The 21280-nt window shown below is 41.9% G+C and overlaps 1 protein-coding gene across 1 annotated transcript in view; it reads left to right on the top strand.

Annotated features, from left to right (window-relative positions):
* LOC122559967 (Na(+)/dicarboxylate cotransporter 3-like) overlaps positions 1-6034 on the top strand; it is a 59997-nt gene extending 53963 nt beyond the window's left edge. Inside the window, exons 13-14 of the mRNA XM_087994596.1 lie at positions 3074-3211; positions 4704-6034. Of these exons, the coding sequence (XP_087850722.1) occupies positions 3074-3211; positions 4704-4883 (318 nt within the window). The 3' untranslated portion in view covers positions 4884-6034. The remainder of the gene's footprint in view (positions 1-3073; positions 3212-4703) is intronic.
* Positions 6035-21280: the final 15246 nt, after the last annotated feature.

Genomic DNA, 21280 nt, shown 5'->3' with positions numbered 1-21280 from the left:
TATAATAGGGCTCACGAGTTGACGCGATTGAGTGAAAATCCAGGTCAAGTTTTCCATTGGGCTTTTATTCTCTGATAGTATTTGAGTGATTGCTGTCCCTGGATTCTAGATTGTACTACTCCATGCTCATACTTCTTTTACTCACTTGTCTTATCTGCTTGAAATACTTTGATGTTTGCTTTTATTTTTCATGTTTCCCCTGAAGTTACTGTTGCTGCTGCACCTTAGGATAATGCACAGGACATACATTCACTGGTGTGTTCAAGAGAAAGGTCAATGCAATTAAATGTGGTCACCATGATCTATCCTTGAGTGCATCGTTGTCACATTTGTCACAGCAGTAGTATAATGTCAATAATTCAGTCTACAGACAGATTAATTACACCACATTTATAAAAAAAACTTGTACCAGAAAACTAATCAGTGCTGTGTTTGGGTGAAAGGGAATCAGAGTTGGGGTAAAGGACAGTAAAGTACATACGCTTGATTAAAATGGGTGGTATGGTGGCTCCACAGTTAACACCACTGCCTCACCTCGACCATCCCCCTCCCAGGTTCATTTCCACCCTTGGGCGACTGCGTGGAGTTTGCATGTTCTCCCTGTATCTGCATGGATTTCCTCTGGATGCTCCAGTTTAGTCCCACAGTCCAAAAATATGCACATTAGATGGATTGGCCATGCTAATTTGCCCTTGGTGTCTAGGGATGTGCAGGCTAGGGTGATTAGCTCTGGGAAATGCAGGAATAGGGTCAGGGGGTGGGGGGGTGGGGTGGGGAGCAGGGTTTGGGTGGAATGCACTTCAGATAGTCAGTGTGGACTTGATGGGCTGAATGGCCTGCTTCCCCAGTGCAGAGATTCTATTAAAAAAAGATTAACAGGGTAGCTCAGAAAGAACTCAAAAATGGACTGAGGAGAGCTAGGATAGGGCAAGAAAAAGTCTTGACGGTAAGGAATAGAGAAAACCCAAAGGTGTTCTACATTTATGTGAGGAATAAGAGAATAATCAGAGATAGGGTAGGGCTGATCAGGGATAGTGGAGGGAACTTGTGCCTAGAATCTGAAGAGTTAGGGGAGGCCCTAAACAGGTTTTTTTTGCTTCAGTGTTCACTAGAGAGAGGGACCTTGTTAATAGTGAGAACACCATGGACCAGGTTAATAGGCTTGAACAGATTGCTGTTAAGAAAGTGGATGTGCTGAAAGTTCTAAGAAGCATCAAGATAGATAAGTCCCCAGGGCTGGACCAGGTATATCTGAGGTTCCTACGGGAAGCAAGGAATGACATTGCTGAGCCTCTGGTGATGATCATTGCATCTTTGCTCTCACAGGAGTAATATCATGGTCTTTGCATCTTCACTCTCACAAGAGTAGTACCGGATGATTGGAGGGAGGCGATTGTTGTCCTTTGTTCAAGAAAGTGAATAGGGAAATCCCTGAGCATTACAGACCAGTCAGTCTTAGGTCTGTGGTAAGCAAGGTACTGGAAAGGATTCTGAGAGATAGGATTTATGACTATTTGGAAAAACATAGTTTGATTAAAGATAGTCAGCATGGCTTAGCGAGGAGCAGGTCATACCTCACAAGCCTTATTGAATTCTTTGAGGATGTGATGAGACATGTTGACGAAGGTCGAGCAATGGATGTGGTATATATGGATTTCAGTAAGGCATTTGATAAGGTTCCCCACAGTGGGCTCATTCAGAAAGTTAGGAGATATGGGATACAGGGAAATGTGGCTATCTGAATACAGAAGTGGCCGGCCGAAAGAAGACAGCGAGTGGTAGTGGACGATAAGTATTCGCCTGGAGGTTGGTGATCAGTGGTGTCCTGCAGGGATCTGTTCTTGGGCCTCTGCTCTTTGTAGTTTGTATAACTGACTTGGATGAAGAAGTGGAAGGGTGGGTTAGTAAGTTTACCAATGACACAAAGGTCGATGGTGTTGCAGATGGTGTCGAGGGCTGTTGCAGGCTACAACATGACATTGACAGGATGCAAAGATGGGCTGAGAAGTGGCAGATGGAGTTCAACCTGGATAAATGTGAAGTGATTCATTTTGGAAGGTTGAATTTAAATGCTGAATACAGGGTTAAAGACAGGATTCTTGGCAGTGTGCAGAACCGGGGGATCTTGGGGACCACGTTCATTGATCCCTCAAAGTTGCCACTCAAGTTGATAGGATTGTTAAGAAGGGATATGGTGTTTTGGCTTTCATTAATGGGGGATTGAGTTTAAGAGCCGTGAGGTTTTGCTGCAGCTCTATAAAATCCTGGTTAGACCATATTTGGAATATTATGTCCAGTTCTGGTCACCTCATTATAGGAAGGATGTGGATGCTTTAGAGATGGTGCAGAGGAGATTTACCAGGATGCTGCCTGGATTGGAGGGCTAGACTTATGAAGAGAGGTTGAGGGAGCTAGAGCTTTTCACACTGGAGAGAAGAAGGAAGAGAGGTGACTTGACAGTGGTATACAAGGTAAAGAGATGCATAGATAGAGTAGCGAGCCAGAGACTTTTCCCCAGGGCAGAAATGGCTGTCATGAGGGGCCATAATTTTAAGATGATTGGAGGAAGATATGGGGCGATGTCAGCGGGTAGGTTCTTTACACAGAGTGCTGGATGCGTGGAATGCACTCTCAGCAGTGGTAGTAGAGTCAGAGACATTAGGGACATTTAAGTGACAGCTGAACAAGCACATGGACAGCAGTAAATTGAGGACTGTGTAGGTTACATTGATCTTAGATTAAGATAAATGTTCGGCACAACATTGTGGGCTGAAGGGCCTGTACTGTGCTGTACTGTTCTATGTTCTAATACCAAGGTCCAAACACAGTCAGCATTTTGAAGGCAATTTCTGAGAGTTCTTGCATTTGTACTTGTATTTCTTTGGCCCTGGTGACCTTATTTACAGTCAGACCATCAGGTAGCCATCTTGTGTTGAAAAATATATGAGGGGATTTTAGGCTGAACAGAAAAGATATTTTGAAATGATAGGTGCACTCAACTTTAACACTGCCATTTTGACACTGTCAAAGGTTTTATCATTGACACTGTTTAAACTGTAATCCTTTCCTGTAGGCTACTGAGGCCAAACAGCATCCTTTGTACCTGATGATTCCAGGGGCAGTGAGCTGTTCATTTGCCTTCATGCTGCCAGTTGCAACTCCACCAAATGCCATTGCCTTCACGACAGGGCAGTTAAAAGTCAAGGATATGGTATGTGAAAATTGCTGCTTAAAATATTGATAGTTATTTGTAATGTTGGTAATGCTGAACACTACTCCAGAACTAAACAATTTAGCATCGCCTATAACATATCAATGTTTTGATCATTTTTAAAAAATTCAATCAAGGGATCTGGGCATCCTGGCTATGCCAGCATTTATTGCCCACCCCTAATTGCCCAGTTAAGGAGTCAACCACGTTGCTGTGGGTCTGGAGTCCCATGGAGGCTAGACCAGGTAAGGATGGCAATGTCCTTCCCTAAAAGGCATTACTGAACCAGATGGGTTTTTCCAACAATCAATTTGCAGTCACTATTAGACTATTAATTCCAGATTTTTTTCACTGAATTCAAACTCCACCATCTGCCTTGAGGTGATCTGAACCTGGTTGCCTGGAACATTACCTAGATTAACAGTCCAGCGATAATATTGCTATGCCATCACCTTCCCTAGAATATAGCCCACAATAATGTGTTATGGAATCCTAAAATCATAAATTAAAATCATTCCAGTCTAATTTTAATCCTTGTTTCGGTATCAATAATGACATCATGGTGATAATACAATGTTACGTGGAATGTAATACAGTAGACATTTGTATGGTCACTTGGCAAAGGTTGGGGAGACTCAATCAGTTATTTTTAGTGACTTGGTTTCTGGGTTTAATGCTCCTCTTATGGGGAGAGGGCTATTTTCTTGGCTCCTATTTTTGATGCTCTGCCAGATGCACACCTCAGCAAACATGACCTGGGAAACACTAATGTAGGAGGTCAGATTTTCCTTACAGAATAGTAGGCAGATTGGACAAGAGGGTCAGGGAGAAATGGTCTGGGATCAAGACCAACTTTAGTGCACTAGCCCTGTGTGAAAGCTCAATTAAAATCCATATCCTTTCTACTCCCTTCCCCCCGCCCCCCAAACATGTCCCTCCACCCTTACCATGCCACCCCAAGGATATTTGACTCCCAACCCTACCCTGACCCACTCTCCCAAAACAAAAAGACCCAGAGACCCAAAGCGCTTGCCTCCGCTATCAGAGCAAATTCTCAAGGACCAGACTGGCTCTGATGCACCCTCTGTGATCCAGGGATGTTACAATCCCACTTCTGTTCAAGCAGCAGAAGATTTAAATTTTCTGTTGCGTCGGTGAAATGTGCAAACGTGTACTGCAGCCTGACACCACTTCCACACCCATTAAAATGGGATTGTAACTTCAATGTGACAAAATCTGGGCTTCATCAGAGGCTCTTCCAGACACTCGGCTGCAGCTATAATGTTGCGGTGGATCAAGGACTCAGTATTAAAAATAATCTTCAAATGCGAAAGAAACATTTCAGGGACGATTTTACAGATCCAGGTATTCAGCAGGCAAAGCTCCTCACTGGCTGTGCATTTCTTATCGTGGGAAGTCATGAGCTTCAGGTATCTTTGTGCCCTGAACTCTGCAGAGGCGAGGGAAACTTAATCTGGTTTTGTCTTGTCAGATGAAAACAGGATTGCTGATGAATGTCATTGGGATCATCTTAATTAACATTGCCATCAACACATGGGGCAGGCTCATCTTTAAGTTCTCGACGTTTCCTGAATGGGCCAAGGAGTCTGAGAACAACACCGACCGGGGAGTAACAATCTTCCAGCTGTATGCTGTAAACGCAGTGGACTGATTCAATCTGGGGGCTATCTGGTGGCCAAAGCCCCTTTCTCCTGCTTCATTTCGAAGACTTTTCCCACCGTCAATGTGCCCCAGCTTCATCCATTCACACTCACAAACAACTTCCTTTCTCTAAACAATTTGTATTGACAAGCAAAAAAAATGAAATGAATTATCTTGAAACTTGTTTGGATTTGGGCATTGTTGGCAAAGCCAGCATTTATTACCCATCCCTTGAACTGACTGGCTCTCCAGAGAACAGTTAAGAGTCAACCCCATTAATGTAGTCACATCTAGGACAGACCAGGAGAAGGTGTCAGATTTCTTTCCCTAAAGGACAGAAGTGAATTAAATGTGTTTTTGCAACAATCAACTCATGGCCATCATTCAAAAAGCTTTTCATTCCAGACTTTATTTTCCTAGTTGTATTAAAATGTCACTAACTGCCCTAATTGGATTTGCTATGGTCCACTGTTAATATCATTTCACCTTCTTCTCTCAGTATTTGACAACCTAACCTATTGAACCTCACGCATCCAAAGACAGAAGAAAAAAACTAGGCTCAATCTTTTTTGGGACATTATTTTACAGGGACAGGCTTCGGCTTAGTGAAAGTTGTTTACTATTTGTTTCCTATCGTGCCCCGCGTGTGGTCATACACAACACATCTCAGTGAATGATCAGCTTACCCACAATTCGGCTTTGCAACAAGTGACAAGCATCCTCAGAATAATGCAAGGAAAGCTTACATGCCCTTCAGTTTTTCAAAGCCAATGAAACAAAGTCTAACATTTAACGGTAAACGAAATATTCCCATGCCATTTTTATTGCAGTAGTCGTATTACAAATAATAATAAAGATACAGGATGTTATTTAAAACATATTACTTTACTTCGTCGGTCCCTTATTCTTCCATCCTTCTTTACTTCCTCTTTCTCTTTGCCTTCATTTGATTTTCTAGTTAATTGTTAGTTAGTTGTTGCTATATTTTCCTCATTTAAAAATAAATTCTCATTCTGTATTTTCCTTCACGGTATCATGTCACTCCTTTGTCAATGAACCGAACCAACATTAAAAAGCCACGTTTGGTGGAAACTAGATCGAGTGTGGACCAATGGGCTGTCCCTGAGCTGAATTGTCTGGATTTGAGTGGTGCTGGAAAAGCACAGCAGGCCAAGCAGCATCCGAGGAGCAGGAAAATCGACATTTCGGGCAAAAGCTCTTCATCAGGATTTTGCCCGAAACGTCGATTTTCCTGCTCCTCGGATGCTGCCTGACCTGCTGTGCTTTTCCAGCATCACTCAAATCTTGACTTTAATCTCCAGCATCTGCTGTACCCACCTCTGCCTGAAATGAATGTCTGTCAGGCCCCAAACAATGAGGTTAAAATCGGGTGGGGTTTGAATCTCAAGGCCAAGATTTGTACTTGGTGATACCAGTGGATTATCAGGATTGAATCCTCATTATACAGTCAGCTTCTGTTGCCCCCTGTGTTGTGAACTGACCACAACTAGTGTGCAAAAGTTAAATTTCTCACGTGACTTTCCTTGAATCAGCATTTTAGTTCAGGAGTAGAGAGGAACCAATTCTTAAATGTAAAGTAACGTTCACTGAGTCCCTCAAGGGGAGTTTTGGATAAGCACTGGTCTTAACATCAATGATCACACCATTCCCCACCAACCAAACCCACCTCACCACTCCCCTCCAACACCACTACCAATGGAATACAGAAGCCAACTGACAAGAGTTTGTCTACTCTGATGAAACCACTTCAATGTAATACAATGAGTTCTTGTAATCATTTATGCAAAATCGCTGTACATAATGTTTCTCTTTGTTGATAGCCAAGATTCGTTACAAAAATACACATTAAATTTTTGATATATGGTTCTAAGGAAACAACAATGTGCTGTAAATGACTATGCAAGGTTTCAGAAAGTCAAAGTTATTCTCAGAGCACAGAAAGTTACGAGCAGATTTGGCAGAGGAATAAACATCAGAAATTGCTTTGGAAGAGGAAAAAATGTCTCCAATGGCCAAAGTGGTTTCCAATAACCAGATGACCCTGATTTAAGGCGATTGACAAAGAGTCGATAGAGATATACAGCACGGAAACAGACCTTTCAGTCCAACTCATCCATGCCTACCAAATATCCTAAATCAATCTAGTCTCATTTACCAGCACTTGCCCCATATCCTTTTAAACCGTTCATATTCATATACCCATCCAAATGCCTCGTAAATGTTACAATTGTACCAGCCTCCACCACTTCCTCTGGCAGCTCATTCCATACATCTACCACCCACTGTGTGAAAAAAGTTGCCCCTTAGGTCCCTTTTATATCTTTCCCCTCTCACTCTAAACTTATGCCCTCTAGTTCTGGACTCCCCCACTCCAGGGAAAATACTTTGTCTATTTATTCTATCCATGCCCCTCATGACTTTATAAACCTTTATAAGGTCACCCCCTCAAACTTCAACATTCCAGGGAAAACAGCCTCAGCCTATTCAGCCTCTCCCTGTCACTGAAACCCTCCAACCCTGACAACATCCTTGTTAATCTTTTCCGAACCATTTCAAGTTTCACAACATCATTCCATTATGAGGAAGACTAGAATTGCACACAATATTCCAAAAGTGGCCAAACCAATGTCCTGTGCAGCTGCAACACGACCTCCTAACACCTATACTCAATGTTCTGAGCAATAAAGGAAAGCATAACAAACACCTTCTTCACTATCCTATCCACCTGCAACTCTACTTTCAAGGAACTATGAGCCTGCACTTCAAGGTCTCTTTGTTCAGCAAAACTCCCCAGAACCTTACCATTAAGTGTATAAGTCCTGCCCTGATTTGCCTTTCCAAGATGCAGCACCTCACATTTACCTATATAAAACTCCATCTGCCACTCCTTGGCCCATTGGTCCATTTGATCAAGATCCTATTGTACTCTGAGATAACCTTCTTCGCTGTTAACAACACCTCCAATTTTGATGTCATCTGTAAACTTACAAACTGTCCTTCCTATGTTCATATCCAAATCATTTATATAAATGATGAAAAGCAGTGGACCTAGCATCTATCCTTGTGGCACACCGCTGGTCACAGTCTGAAAGGCAACCCTTTGAACCAGTTCCATATCCAAATGGCTAGTTCTCCATGTGATCTAATCTTGCTAACCAATCTACCATGAGGAACCTTGTCGAATGCCTTACTGAAGTCCATAATAGATCATGTCCACCTCTCTGCCCTCATCAACCCTCTTGTTACTTCTTCAAAAAGCTCAATCAGGTTAGTGAGACATGATTTCCCATGCGCAAAGCCATGTTGACTATCCCTAATCAATCCTTTCATGTAAATCCTGTCCCTCAGGATACCCTCCAACAACTTGCCCAGCACCAATATCAGGCTCAAGCAGTCTATAGTTCCCTTACTTTTCCTTACCACCTTTCTTAAATAGTGACACCATGTTAGGCAACCACAAGTCTTCTGGCATCTCACCCGTCACTATCGATGATATAAATATCTCAGCAAGGGGCCCAGCAATCATTTCTCTCGCTTCCCACAGAGTTCTATGGCACACCTGATCAGGTCCTGAGGTTTTATCCACCTTTATGCATTTTAAGATTCTGGGTATTCGAAGATGGAGGATGGGAAAAAATTGGCGCTGTAAGGGCTGTTCCTTTTTTGAGGTGTTTTAGGTGTTTGAGGTGTTTTCCTTGAAGTCCAGAAGCAGCAATTACTGTTTTATATGCTGTTGCATTGTTTTGGAAATCTGGAGGACGTAAAGATCAAAACAACAACACTTGCTTTAAAAAGCAAGAAGACAAAGGCAGAGACCACATGGTCAGAGAAAACATATTTAGACTGCTGTCTGACACAGCAGCGATTCTGCACAACTACTGCCTCTGCTGTTTGAGTTCAAGTATCTGTGGACATCAGAGTGCGTCTGGAAAAAAATAAATGAACAGCGAAATTCACAACTGACTTTGGAGTGAGAGAGCTCACAGCACGGGAGAAGCTAAGTGCATAGTTTTTAAGTGTAACCTTGCTGTAACATAATGGGTTCTTTCTTGATTACATGTCTTATTGAGATCTGTCTCTTGATTAAATTTTTAAAATATAAAACAAAGGTACTAAGTTAGCCTGGAGCAGTGATTTATAGAGCAGTGCTATTTTCTGGGTCGGTACATTGTTAAGGTGCAAAGATGGCCTTTAGTAGTGTGATATGCTCTTCCTGCCGGATGTAGGAGTTTGGGGAGAGTTACTGATGATTATGTCTGCAGGAAGTGTCTTTGGTTGTGAATCCTATCAGATCACATGGATTGATTGGAGCAGTAGTTAGAGGCAATAAGGAATTTATAGGAACTGGGAAATGCTGAGGAAAGAGATCAATCTGAGACTGGTACAGTTGGGAAAGTGAATGAGTCGAACGGTCAGGGCAGGCAGGAACAAAGCAGTGAACAAGGTAGGATTGATAAATTAACCTGAATTTATTTCAACACAAGAGGCCTAACAGGGAAGGCAGATGATCTCAGGGCATGGTTAGGAACAAGGAACCAGGATATCATAGCAATTACAGAAATGTGGCTCAGGGATGGGCAGAACTATCAGCTTAATGTTCCAGGATACAAATCTATTGGAGGGATAGAAAGAAGGACAACAGAGGAGGGGAATGGCATTTTTGATAAGGGATGGCATTACTGCTGTGCTGAGGGAGGATATTCCTGGGAATACATCCCAGGAAGTTGTTTGGGTAGAACTGAAAAATAAGAAAAGGATGACCACCTTATTGGAATTGAATTGTAGACCTCCCAATAGTCAGCGGGAAATTGAGAAGCAAATTTGTAAGGAGATCTGTAAGAATAATAGGGTGGTTATGGTAGAGGATTTTAACTTTCCAAACATAGACTGGGACTGCCATAATGTTTAGGGTTTAGTTGGAGAGGAATTTGCTAAGTGTGTACAAGAAAATTTTCTGATTCAGTATGTGGATGTACCTACTGGAGAAGGTGCAAAATTTGACCTACTCTTGGGAAATAAGGCAAGGCAGGTAACTGAGATTGTGAGGGAGCACTTTGGGGCCAGTGACCATAATTCTGTTAGTTTTAAAATAGTGATTGGAAAGGATAGACCAGATCTAAAAGTTGAAGTTCTAAATTGGAGGAAGGCCAATTTTGACAGTATTAAGTAAGAAGTTTCAAAAGCTGGGAAATGTTCACAGGTAAAGGGATAGCTGGAAAATGGGAAACCTTCAAAAATGAGATAACAAGAGTACAGAGACAGTATATTTCTGTTCGCATGAAAGGAAAGGCTGGTAGGTAGAGGGGCATGTTGGATGACTAGAGAAATTGAAGTTTTGGTTAAGAAAAAGAAGGAAGCATATGTCAAGCATAGACAGCAGAGATTGAATGAATCCTTAGCAGGGTTTAAGGGCAGTAGGAGTATACTTAAGAGGCAAATCGGGAGGGCAAAAAAAAAATTGCTTTGGCAAATAGAGTTAAGGACAAACAGGTAACTAGGCAGAGAATTGGGCCCCTCAAAGATCAGCAAGACACCCTATGTGTGGTACCACAGGAGATGGTGGAGATACTAGACGAGTATTTTGCATCAGTGTTTACTGTGGAGAAGGACACGGAAGATACAAAATGTGGGGAAATAAATATTGACATCTTCAAAAAACTTGTGCTCTGACAAATTGTGCCCTAGATGCTGTCTGACCTGCTGTGCTGTTCCAGCAATAAAGTTTCAACTTTGATCTCCAGCGTCTGCAGACCTCACTTTCTCCTCTGACAAATTGAGGCTAGTAAACTCCAAATAATACTTTCTGGAAAAAAGGAGAGAATTAAAAAGACAGGAAGTTGCATTTTACGATTTTCATAAGAAAACATCTAGCAGCAAATTTCAAACAACATTTGGCCACAAGTTTGCACAGGAAGATATGAGAACAGCTCAGAGAAAGCTTGTTCAGACAGCTAGGTAAAAACAAGGACTGCAGATGCTGGAAACCAGAGTCTAGATTAAAGTGGTGCTGGAAAAGCACAGCAGGTCAGGCAGGATCCGAGGAGCAGTAAAATCGACGTTTCGGGCAAAAGCCCTTCATCAGGAATACAGGCAGAGAGCCTCTTGTTCAGACATATGCACTATACAGAGCATCCTAAAGGAGAGAGAGGGAGGAGAATGTAAATAGTGAATAAAAGCATGCATATAGACTATAAGATATAGAAGTAGAAATTAGGCCATTTGGCCCATCAAGTCTGCTGCAGTATTGATCATGGCTGATATATTTCTCAACCCCATTCTCCAGTCTTCTCCCCATAATAATCAAGTACTTATTCATTTGTGTCTTAAATACACTGAATGACATAGCCTCCACAGTTTTCTGGGGCAATGGGTTTCGTTTATTCACCATTGTCTGTCTGAAGAAATTCTCCACCTCAGTTGTAAAGGGTTGTCCTTCACTCTGAGGCCATGCTTTCAGTTCCTAGTATCTCCACATCCACTCTATCCAGGATAAAGGTTGCATGTCACTAAATATATTCAGTGGCCTTAAATTATTTTTCATTTAATCAGTCAGTGCAGTTTGCACTATTACATGACCGAGGGGAAAAAATGGTTAAAACACAAAAGTGCACATAGAGATCAGAAATCAATTCAGAAATAAAGGTAGAACTGCATTTACATAGAACCTTTCACAACACAAGGATGTTCTGAAATATTTTACAGTATATAATTATACATTCTAAATGTAACCAATGTTGTAACAGAGTCATCAAGTTATACAGCACAGAAACAGACCCTTCGGTCCAACTTGTCCATGCTGATGAGATATCCTAACTTAATCTAGTTTCACTTGACAGCATTTGGCCCACGTCCCTCTAAACCCTTCCTATTCATATACCCGTCCAGATATCTCTTAAATGTTGCAATTGTTCCAGCCTCCACCACTTCCTGTGGCAGCTCATTTCATACACACACTACTCTCTGCATGAAATAATTGCCCCTTAGGTCCCTTTTAAATCTTTCCCCTCTCAGCTTAAACCTGTGCCCTCTAGTTTTGGACTCCCCTATCCTTGGAAAAAGACTATCTATGCTCCTTATAGAACAATACAGCACAGAACAGGCCCTTCGGCCCACGATGTTGTGCCGAACATTTGTCCTAGCTTAAACACCCATCCATGTACCTATCCAATTGCCGCTTAAAGGTCACCAAAGATTCTGACTCTGCCACTCCCACAGGCAGCGCATTCCATGCCCCCACCACTTTCTGGGTAAAGAACCTACCCCTAACATCCCCCTATACCTTTCACCCTTCACCTTAAATTTATGTCTCCTTGTAACACTGTTGTACCCAGGGAAAAAGTCTCTGACTGTCTACTCTATCTATTCCCCTGATCATCTTATAAACCTCTATCAAGTCACCCCTCATTCTTCATCGTTCCAATGAGAAAAGGCCTAGCACTCTCAACCTATCCTCGTATGACCTATTCTCCATTCCAGGCAACATCCTGGTAAATCTCCTCTGCACCCTCTCCAAAGCTTCCACACCTTTCCTAAAGTGAGGCAACCAGAACTGCACACAGTACTCCAAATGTGGCCTAACCAAAGTCCTATATAGCTGCAATATCACCTCACGACTCTTGAATTCAATCCCTCTGCTAATGAACGCTAATACACCATAGGCCTTCTTACAAACTCTATCCACCTGAGTGGCAACTTTCAAAGATCTATGAACATAGACCCCAAGATCCCTCTACTCCTCCACCTTACTAAGAACCCTACCGTTAACCCTGTATTCCATAATCTTATTTGTCCTTCCAAAATGAACAACCTCACAGTTGACAGGGTTGAACTCCATCTGCCACTCCTCAGCCCAGCTCTGCATCAAATCTAAGTCCCTTTGCAGCCGACAACAGCCCTCCTCACTATCCACAACTCCACCAATCTTCGTATCGTCTATAAACCTCTATAATGTCACCCCTCAGCCTCCAATGGGAAGGGAGCACAGGGAAAACAGTCCCAGCCTATTCAGTCTCTCCCTTTAGCTCAAACCTGCCAACCCCTGCAACATACGACATATGTGCACAGCAAGATCCCACAAACAGAAACATGTATGATAATAATGTGATAAACTTAATTTAGCAATTTTGATGCTGATTAAAGGACTTAAAGAGGCTGGGACATCAGAGGAACTCACCAGTCTTTTCAAAATATTGACAGTGACCTCAATTAACTGTCTCATTCAAAATTCAGCACTCCCTCTGCAGTGCATAACAATGGACTCTGGACTTGGGCTTGACTTTAGATTTGGATTTAGATTTTATTATTACGTATAGTCAAGTATAGGAATACAGGAGCACTGTGAAAAGTGTATAATGTTGCCATTCTCCGACACCATCCTAGTACATAAAAGACAGGCTGATAAAAGGGGGCACATTGGTTTAAAACACAAGATTTCCAAGAAAGAATCAATGAGGTAGTTTCAGCAAAAATATGATGGCATCCTTTACCTGGAAAGTCATATGAAGAAAAAGCAATAAAATCAATTTGTAGCCAAAAGAAAAAGATGGGATTAGAAACAGAAGCAGAAATGAAAGGAAAAGCCAGAAGAAAACAGTGGCCAGAAAAACGAAGCTACCAAGCCAACAATGTCCTGACTCAGAAGCAGGGCGTGCTGTCCAATCAGTCATAGCAGTAACTCACAGACAATAGCAAGATACTGACTACAGACCAGAGCTCTACTCTCTCTCCATTCCCCACAGGTTAGCTGTTATGGTTAAGGAAGAAGCACCCAGAGTCGATGTTGAAAGACAGTGCAGAGGGAGGGAAACTGGGGAGACAGCCAGATTCTCTATCACTCTTCACTAAATTAAAGTTATGAAGTTGGTTGATAGAAATTGCCCCATAGTGTTCAGGGATACATAGATTAGGTGCATTAGTTAGGGGAGATGCAGAGTAATAGGGTAGAGGGAATGGGTCAGAGTGGGATACTCTTCGGAGGGTTGGTATGGACTTGTTGGGCCAAATGGCCCATTTCCACACTATAGGGATTCTATGAATAAACAAATAAGTAAAAAATCCCACTGTAATCAGACAGAAGAAAAGGAAATAAAATCACAGGAGAACAGGGAAGAATGATAATTATTCTTGTAGAGAGCTGGCATAGAATCAATGGGCCAAATGGCCTCTCTGTGTGCTGTACCTACTGTTCTATCCCATTGGTTTTGGGCAGGAGGCACATGAAAGAAATAATCGGAACAGAAAAGTCAAGGTGCAGTTACTAGTACCTCACAATGAGGTGGTGCTGTTAATTTTTACAGTTTCTGGGTGAGTTTTGCCTGTTTCATTGGGTTTAGAGTTCTCACAGATAGAAACTGCGGCACAAGGCAACTCACCAAGTCTTCTCTGGCAGCAGCTTCTAAACCCACAGCCTCTACCACCAAGAAAAAGAATGGCAGCAGATGTATCTGAACACCACCATCAGTTAGCTCCCCTCCAATTCACACAGCATCCAGATTTGGAAATATATCACCATTCCTTCAGTGTTGCTAGGTCAAAATCGTGAAACTCCCTTCCTAATTGCTTACTGTGTGTAAATGCACCAGAAAAGTGCAGCTCAATTCCATTTTCACAAGGGCTATTAGGGATGGAAAATAAATGCAGGCCTAGCTAACAAAACCCAGGTTCTTTGAAAGAATGTTTGAAAATTGGCCTACCTGAGAACCCCCTCCCATGAACTTTGTAATTGGGTAATTTTCCACCAGCAATTGTCAGTCTGTAAATCTTTACAAGCAGTTATATTTATTTTACAGATGAAATAAAGACAAGTTGTTTTGGTTTGAAACATGCTGTACAAAAGAATGGTAAGGTTATGTTCAATGACCTATTTCAAAAGGGAACTAAATAAATACTTGAGGGAATATATACAGGTTAGGATGAGGAAGTGAATAGGAAGGCTTTAGAGGCATATGGGTCAAATGTTGACAGAAAAGGGCTTTTCTTGATGAAGAGCTTTTGCCTGAAACGTCAATTTCCCTGCTTCTCAGATGCTGCCTGGCCTGCTGTGCTTTTCCAGCACTACTCTAAGCTTGACTCCTGTATTCCTATACTCAAGTATACCTGACAATAAAATCTAAATCTAAATCTAAAATCTAAAAATCACAGCAAACAGAAGAAGTTAAGAACAGTGTAAGATCCAAAAAGGAGTCACCTGCCATAGTGTGCAGGTACCAGAAAAGTGTTCACAGACTGAGGGATTGACTTTGCGGCTTTGTGTTTCTGGTGGAAGTGGGGGAGTGATCTAGTCATTTCCTTTTCATTTGGTGTTTCTTTTATTTCTGCTTCTGTTTTTAATCCTGTCTTTTATATACTAGGATGGTATGAGAGAATGAGTCAAAATGTGTGGTGCTGGAAAAGCACAGTCAGTCAGGCAGCCATCTGAGGAGCAAGAGAGTAATGTTTCAGGCATAAGCTCTTCATCAGGAATGGGGGGGGGTTGCTGACAGATAAATGGGAGGGAAGCGGGCCGGGGGGGGAAGGTAGCTGGGAATGTGATAGGCAATGGAGGTTGGGGAGTGATGGTGATAGGTGGGAGCAGAGGGTGGAGCGATGAGGTGGGAAAGAAGATGGACAGGTAGGACAGCTAGGTATGGGAGAATGGCAACTTTCCACACTTTCCACTGTACTCTTGTATTCCTGTACTCAAGTACACCTGACAATAAAATCTAAATCTAAAATCTAAAATCTAAAAATCACGGCAAACTGAATAAATCAAAAACAGCTTAAGATCCAAAAAGGAGTCATATAAAGTTGTCAAAAAAAAGCAAGGAGCCCAAAGACTTGGAATCTTTTAGAATTTAGAAAAAAAGGACAAAGAGGTTGATTAAGTGGGGAAAATAATTATGAGGGTAAACCGACAGGGAGCATAAAAGCAGACTGTAAGAGCTTCTACATGTAAGTAGGAGGAAAAAGGTCAATGCAGACAAATATAGACCACTTACAGTCAGAAACAGAATTGATAATAAAGAACAAAGAAACAACAGAACAACTAAACAGTTACTTTGTTTTGTCTTCACAAAGGAAAACACAGAAATCTTCCCAGAAATGCTAGGGCAGCAAGGGTCTTTTGGGAAGGAGGATTTGAAGGAAATTAATATTAGAAAGAAAACTGGAGAAATTAATGAGACTGAAAGCTAATAAATCCCCAAGACCTGATAATGTACATTCCAGACCTCTAATGGAGGTGGCCATGGAAACAGTGAGTACATTGGTTGACATATTCCAATATTCCATAGATTCTGGACCAGTCCAAGCAAATTGTTGGGTGACAAATGTAACCCATTGTTCAAAGTAGGAGGGAGGGAGAAACCGAGAATTACAGACTGATCAGCAATAGGGAAAATGTCAGAGTTTATTACAATGGAAACAGGACACTTAGAAAGTACCAACTGTAATATGCAGAGCCAACATGGATTTATGAAATGGCAATCATGTTTAACAAACTTACTGGAATTTGTTTAATCATGTAACTAGTACAATAGATGAGGGAGTTGATATACCAGTGCATTTGGATATTCAGAAAGCTAATGATGAAGTAACAAATAAGAGATTAGTGAGAAAAATTAAAGCACATGGAATCGGTGGAAATACACTGAAATTATTTGGAACAGTGCTCCCTCATAGAATCCCTATAGTGCATATGCAGACCAATCTGACCATCTTGACCCTCCCAACCGGCTTCACCCATTCTGTGTTTACCACAACTAATTCACCTAGTGTGCACACTACAGGAAATTTAGCATGGCTAATCCAAATGACCTGTTCATCTTTGGGCTGTAGGCGAAAACCCGCACAGGCAAGGAGAATGTGCAAACTCTACACAGACAAGTGCCCAAGAGTGGGATCGAACCTGGGCGGCACGGTGGCACAGTGGTTAGCACTGTTGCCTCACAGCGCCAGAGACCCAGGTTCAATTCCCGCCTCAGGCGACTGACTGTGTGGAGTTTGCACGTTCTCCCCGTGTCTGCGTGAATTTCCTCCGGGTGCTCCGGTTTCCTCCCACAGTCCAAAAATGTGCAGGTCAGGTGAATTGGCCATGCTAAATTGCCCGTAGTGTTAGGTGCAGGGGTAAATGTAGGGGAATGGGTCTGGGTGGGTTGTGCTTCAGCGGGTCGGTGTGGACTTGTTGGGCCGAAGGGCCTGTTTCCACACTGTAAGTAATCTAATCTAATAAATAAAGATTCCTGAGACGTCAAGTTTGTTGTATGAGGAGATATTGGTTTGACTGGGTCTGTATTCGCTGGAGTTGAGAAGAATGAGCAGGAATCCTGTTGAAATGTGTAAACGTCTGACACAACTGGACACACTGGATGCAGATTCTCAGGATTTACAGTTGGCCATACTGAAATAAGGAGAACTTCCTTCGTCCACAACATCTCCAGTTTTTATCGGTGGAGTTTTGCCTGTAGATATGGGCTAAAGTAAGTCGAACCTTTAAATTCTCAAATATTTTGGCCTTTCCTTTCTCTCTCTCAGTGATTGAATGTTTGGTGAAACTAGCTTAGTATTTCCCTCGTTCAATGAGATTCATCTTTATTTGATATGATACCTCTTTATTGTTTTGGGGAACTCTTTTTAAGGTGGGGAGGTGAGACATTTTGTGTGGCTTTGTCTGTTCCTAATCACCTCAGTCCCTGATAGAAACACAGAAAAATGGGTGCAGAAGTAGGCCATTCGGTCCTTCGAGCCTGCACCACCATTCAATATGATCATGACTGATCATGCAATCTCAGTATCCCACTCCCGCTTTCTCTCCATACCCCTTGACCCCTTTAGCCACAAGGGCCGCATCCAGCTCCCTCTTGAATATATCTAATGAACTGGCCCCAACAACTTCCTGTGGGAGAGAATTCCACAGGTTCACAGCTCTCTGAGTGAAGAAATTCTTCCTCATCTCAGTCCTGAATGGTTTACCATTTATTCTTAGACCGTGACCCCTAGTTCTGGATTTCACCAACATCAGGAACATTCTTCCCGCATCTAGCCTGTCCAGTCCCATCAGGATTTTATATGTTTCTATGAGATCCCCCTCATTCTTCTAAATTCTAGCGGATACAAGCCCAGTTGATCCAGTCTTTCTTCACGTGTCAGTCCTGCCATCCCGTCATGCCGTCGCTTAAGGACTCTGGGATGCAGAGCATCAGGCCCTGGGGATTTATTGGGTTTTAATCCCAACAATTCCCCCAATGCCATTTCCTGACTAATAAGTATTTCCTTCACTTCCTCCTTCGTGCTTGACCCTCAGCGCTCCCCACCCCACCCACCCCGCTGAGCATTTCGAGTAGGTCATGTGCGTCCTTCTTAGTGAAGACAGATCCAAAGTATTTGTTCAACAGATTCTGTTGTCCATCATGAATTTACCTGATTCTAACCGTAAGGGACCTACATTTATCCTCACCAATCTTTTTCTCTTCAGATATCCATGCAAGCTTTTGCAGTCAATTTTTATGTTTTCAGCCATTATACTCTTGTATTCTATTCCCTCCTCTCGAATTAAACCTTTTGTCCTCCTCTGCTGACTTGTAAATTTCTGCCAGCCCTCACGTTTGCTTTCTGGCAAATTTATAATCCTCCTGTTTGGCTTTAACACTATCCCTGATTTCCTTTGTTAGCTATGGTTAAGCCACCCTCCCTGTTTTACTCTTACACCAATAGGGATTTACAACTGGTGAAGTTCATCCATATGTTCTTTAAATGTCTATCATTGACTACCCACCATCAATCCCTTGGCCAGCTTATCCTAACCAGTGCATGTCTCATACCATCAAAGTTAGCTTTCTTTATGTTCAGGACCCTAGTCTCAGAGTTAACTATGTCACTTGCCACCTTAATGAAGAATTCTACCATTTTAAGGTCACTCTTCCCCAAAGGGTTGATGGCAGACTTTTATTTGGAGAGGTCTAATTTAGCCGACAACGATTCAATGCCTTATGAGCTGATGGATGTGGGATGTAATTCCTTTCCGCTAACTTGTGATAATAAAACAGGATGACTAAGACAGTTTTGAAATAGGAAATGTGACAATAAGCCAATAAGGCATTTATTTTTATCCAGGAACTCTTTCATTTGCTGTAAGTCTTGTTTACAATGAGTCAAGCATGCCACAATGAATAGGCAAGGACAGTGGGTGCAACTAGAGACATATAAAGTGTTTGAGATTTCCTTAATAACTAGTAAAGAGTATTGAGACTGATGAAGGTTAGTTATCTGTCCAGAGAAATATCTGAGGTTATGATTACAAGCTAGTGGCATTGCATGTATTAATGGCTGATCAAGGACTACAAACAGTTTCAGTTTGAAATTATATTTGGTTTGTTAAATTCAGCTGGAGCTGCCCATTTCATTTCATCCCCATCTGCTTTACCCATACCAATCCATCAAATTGAAACACAATTCACTGCAGAATGCAACTCTGTTTGAAAACCCAAGTACAAACCCATAGTTGCACCATCCCTTCTAAAGACTTTAATTAGAATTTAATCTGAATCCAAAAATAGATTTTGTTGCTATATATATTCTTGATGATTAGTCATTTCATTGTGGTTAAGACTTTTTTGCACTCACTCAGCCCTATTCCTAGTACTTCTTTGGTGAGTCTTGCCATCAACCCCTTTTGCAAACTCATACCAATGTGATTCAGCATGCTTTAAATAGTGGTGTTCAATGGCATTGGTTTCATTAGCAGCTACCTTTATCAATTAAGATCAGATATAACAGAATCAGCAATTAATCTGAAAAATAATTGTAAATTTTGAGGTTTCGTTTTCTATATTCAAGGCTGTAGTGATTGGAATGAAGCTGCCCAGGTGGATCTGATTGAGTAGGAGTTCTCCGACAGGGACTGTTAACCTGGGTCAGTCAGGGAGTCCTGGTTGACAGATATAAACAGGAGTGTCAGGGATTCTCTTTACTCTAAGGACTTGCTCTGAGCCAGCTGATCAAAATCCACGTAATGTGCAAGTGTAAATAAAGGGTGGCTTGATGACAGGTTACCAGCCTCCATGGAGTTATTTCAAAGGCATTATTAAAAACAAACTGCACTTATTGAATCATAATTAAGGAAGAATCAGCATAGTCCCAGATGGTTGCACTGTATGTGACTCTATGACTCTAAGTTGTGATACAGTTGCACTCTCATTAGAGACAGACCATTGGTAGTTGGTTTCATCTGAGGGTCATCATACCTCAGGCAAGGGGAGAGGTTGGGAAGGTAACCTGAGCCGGTGCAAGAATTGAACCCATTATGTATTCTCACCCCTGTCCAGTTTTCCCTCCATAAAAGGACCACTTTACACTTCTCTACATTATATTTTATCTGCCACTTGTTTCCTCATTCCACAAACTTGTCTACGTCCTTTTCAGTTTAATACTTTTTTCCTCAGTCACAATACTTCCAAGTTTCGTGTCATGTACAAATTTTGAAACTGTGTGTTGTATGCCAATGCCTAGGTTATTAATATATATAGAACAGGACAGAAGTCCTGTCATGGACAACTAGCACACTCCACCAGGAGAAAATTACTGCAGATGCTGGAATCTGAACTGAAGACAAAAACCTCTGGAGATCAGAGCGGGTCAGGCAGCATCCATGGAGAGAAAGCAAGCTAATGTTTTGAGTCTAGATGACTCCCTCTGGATGAGTGACCTTGCACATGTCCAAAAAGCAAATATTCAACACTGCTCTCATTCTCCTGTCACTCAATAAATTTTGCATCCATGTTGCTTCTGCCTCTTATCCCATGAGCTATGAGTTAACATGAAAGTCTCTTGTGTGGCTCTTTATCGGTGCTTGTTTGAAAATCCAAGTAAACTTGAAAAACGTTAACAAGGGCTTCAGAACAGTTGACCTTGGTCCCAAAGATCACTGCTGATGTTGCAAGAACTATGTTAGCTAGTTGCATGCTACATTACAAGAACTTGCTTTATATAGTATTTTTAAAGTAGTGAAATCCAATGGCAGCATTTCATAGGCACATTACATATGGAACATAAGAACCAGGAGCAGGTTCAAAACATTATCTTTCTTAGCTTTAAGAACATTTAATGGGGGGGGCCTCAACCACTTCACTGGGCAGGGAATTCCATAGATTCACAACCTTCTGGGTGAAGAAGCTCCTTCTCAATTCAGTCCTAAGTCTGCTCCCCCAATCCTGAGGCTATGCCCTCTTGTCCGAGTATCACCTGCCAGTGGAAACGTCCTCTCTACTTCCATCCTATATATTCTCTTCATAGTTTTATATGTTTCTATATGATGCCCCCCTCACTCGTCTAAATTCTCCATCCAGCCACATAATGAAGTATTAAGACAGGTCATGGAAAGCTTTTAATGAGCATCTTGAAGGATGAGAGAGA

The sequence above is a fragment of the Chiloscyllium plagiosum genome, unplaced genomic scaffold (genome assembly GCF_037043375.1).
Source record: "Chiloscyllium plagiosum isolate Xiang-an unplaced genomic scaffold, Cpla_swu_hap1 HiC_scaffold_15, whole genome shotgun sequence".
Taxonomy (NCBI): Eukaryota; Metazoa; Chordata; class Chondrichthyes; order Orectolobiformes; family Hemiscylliidae; genus Chiloscyllium; species Chiloscyllium plagiosum.
This window is presented reverse-complemented; position numbering and strand designations above follow the sequence as displayed.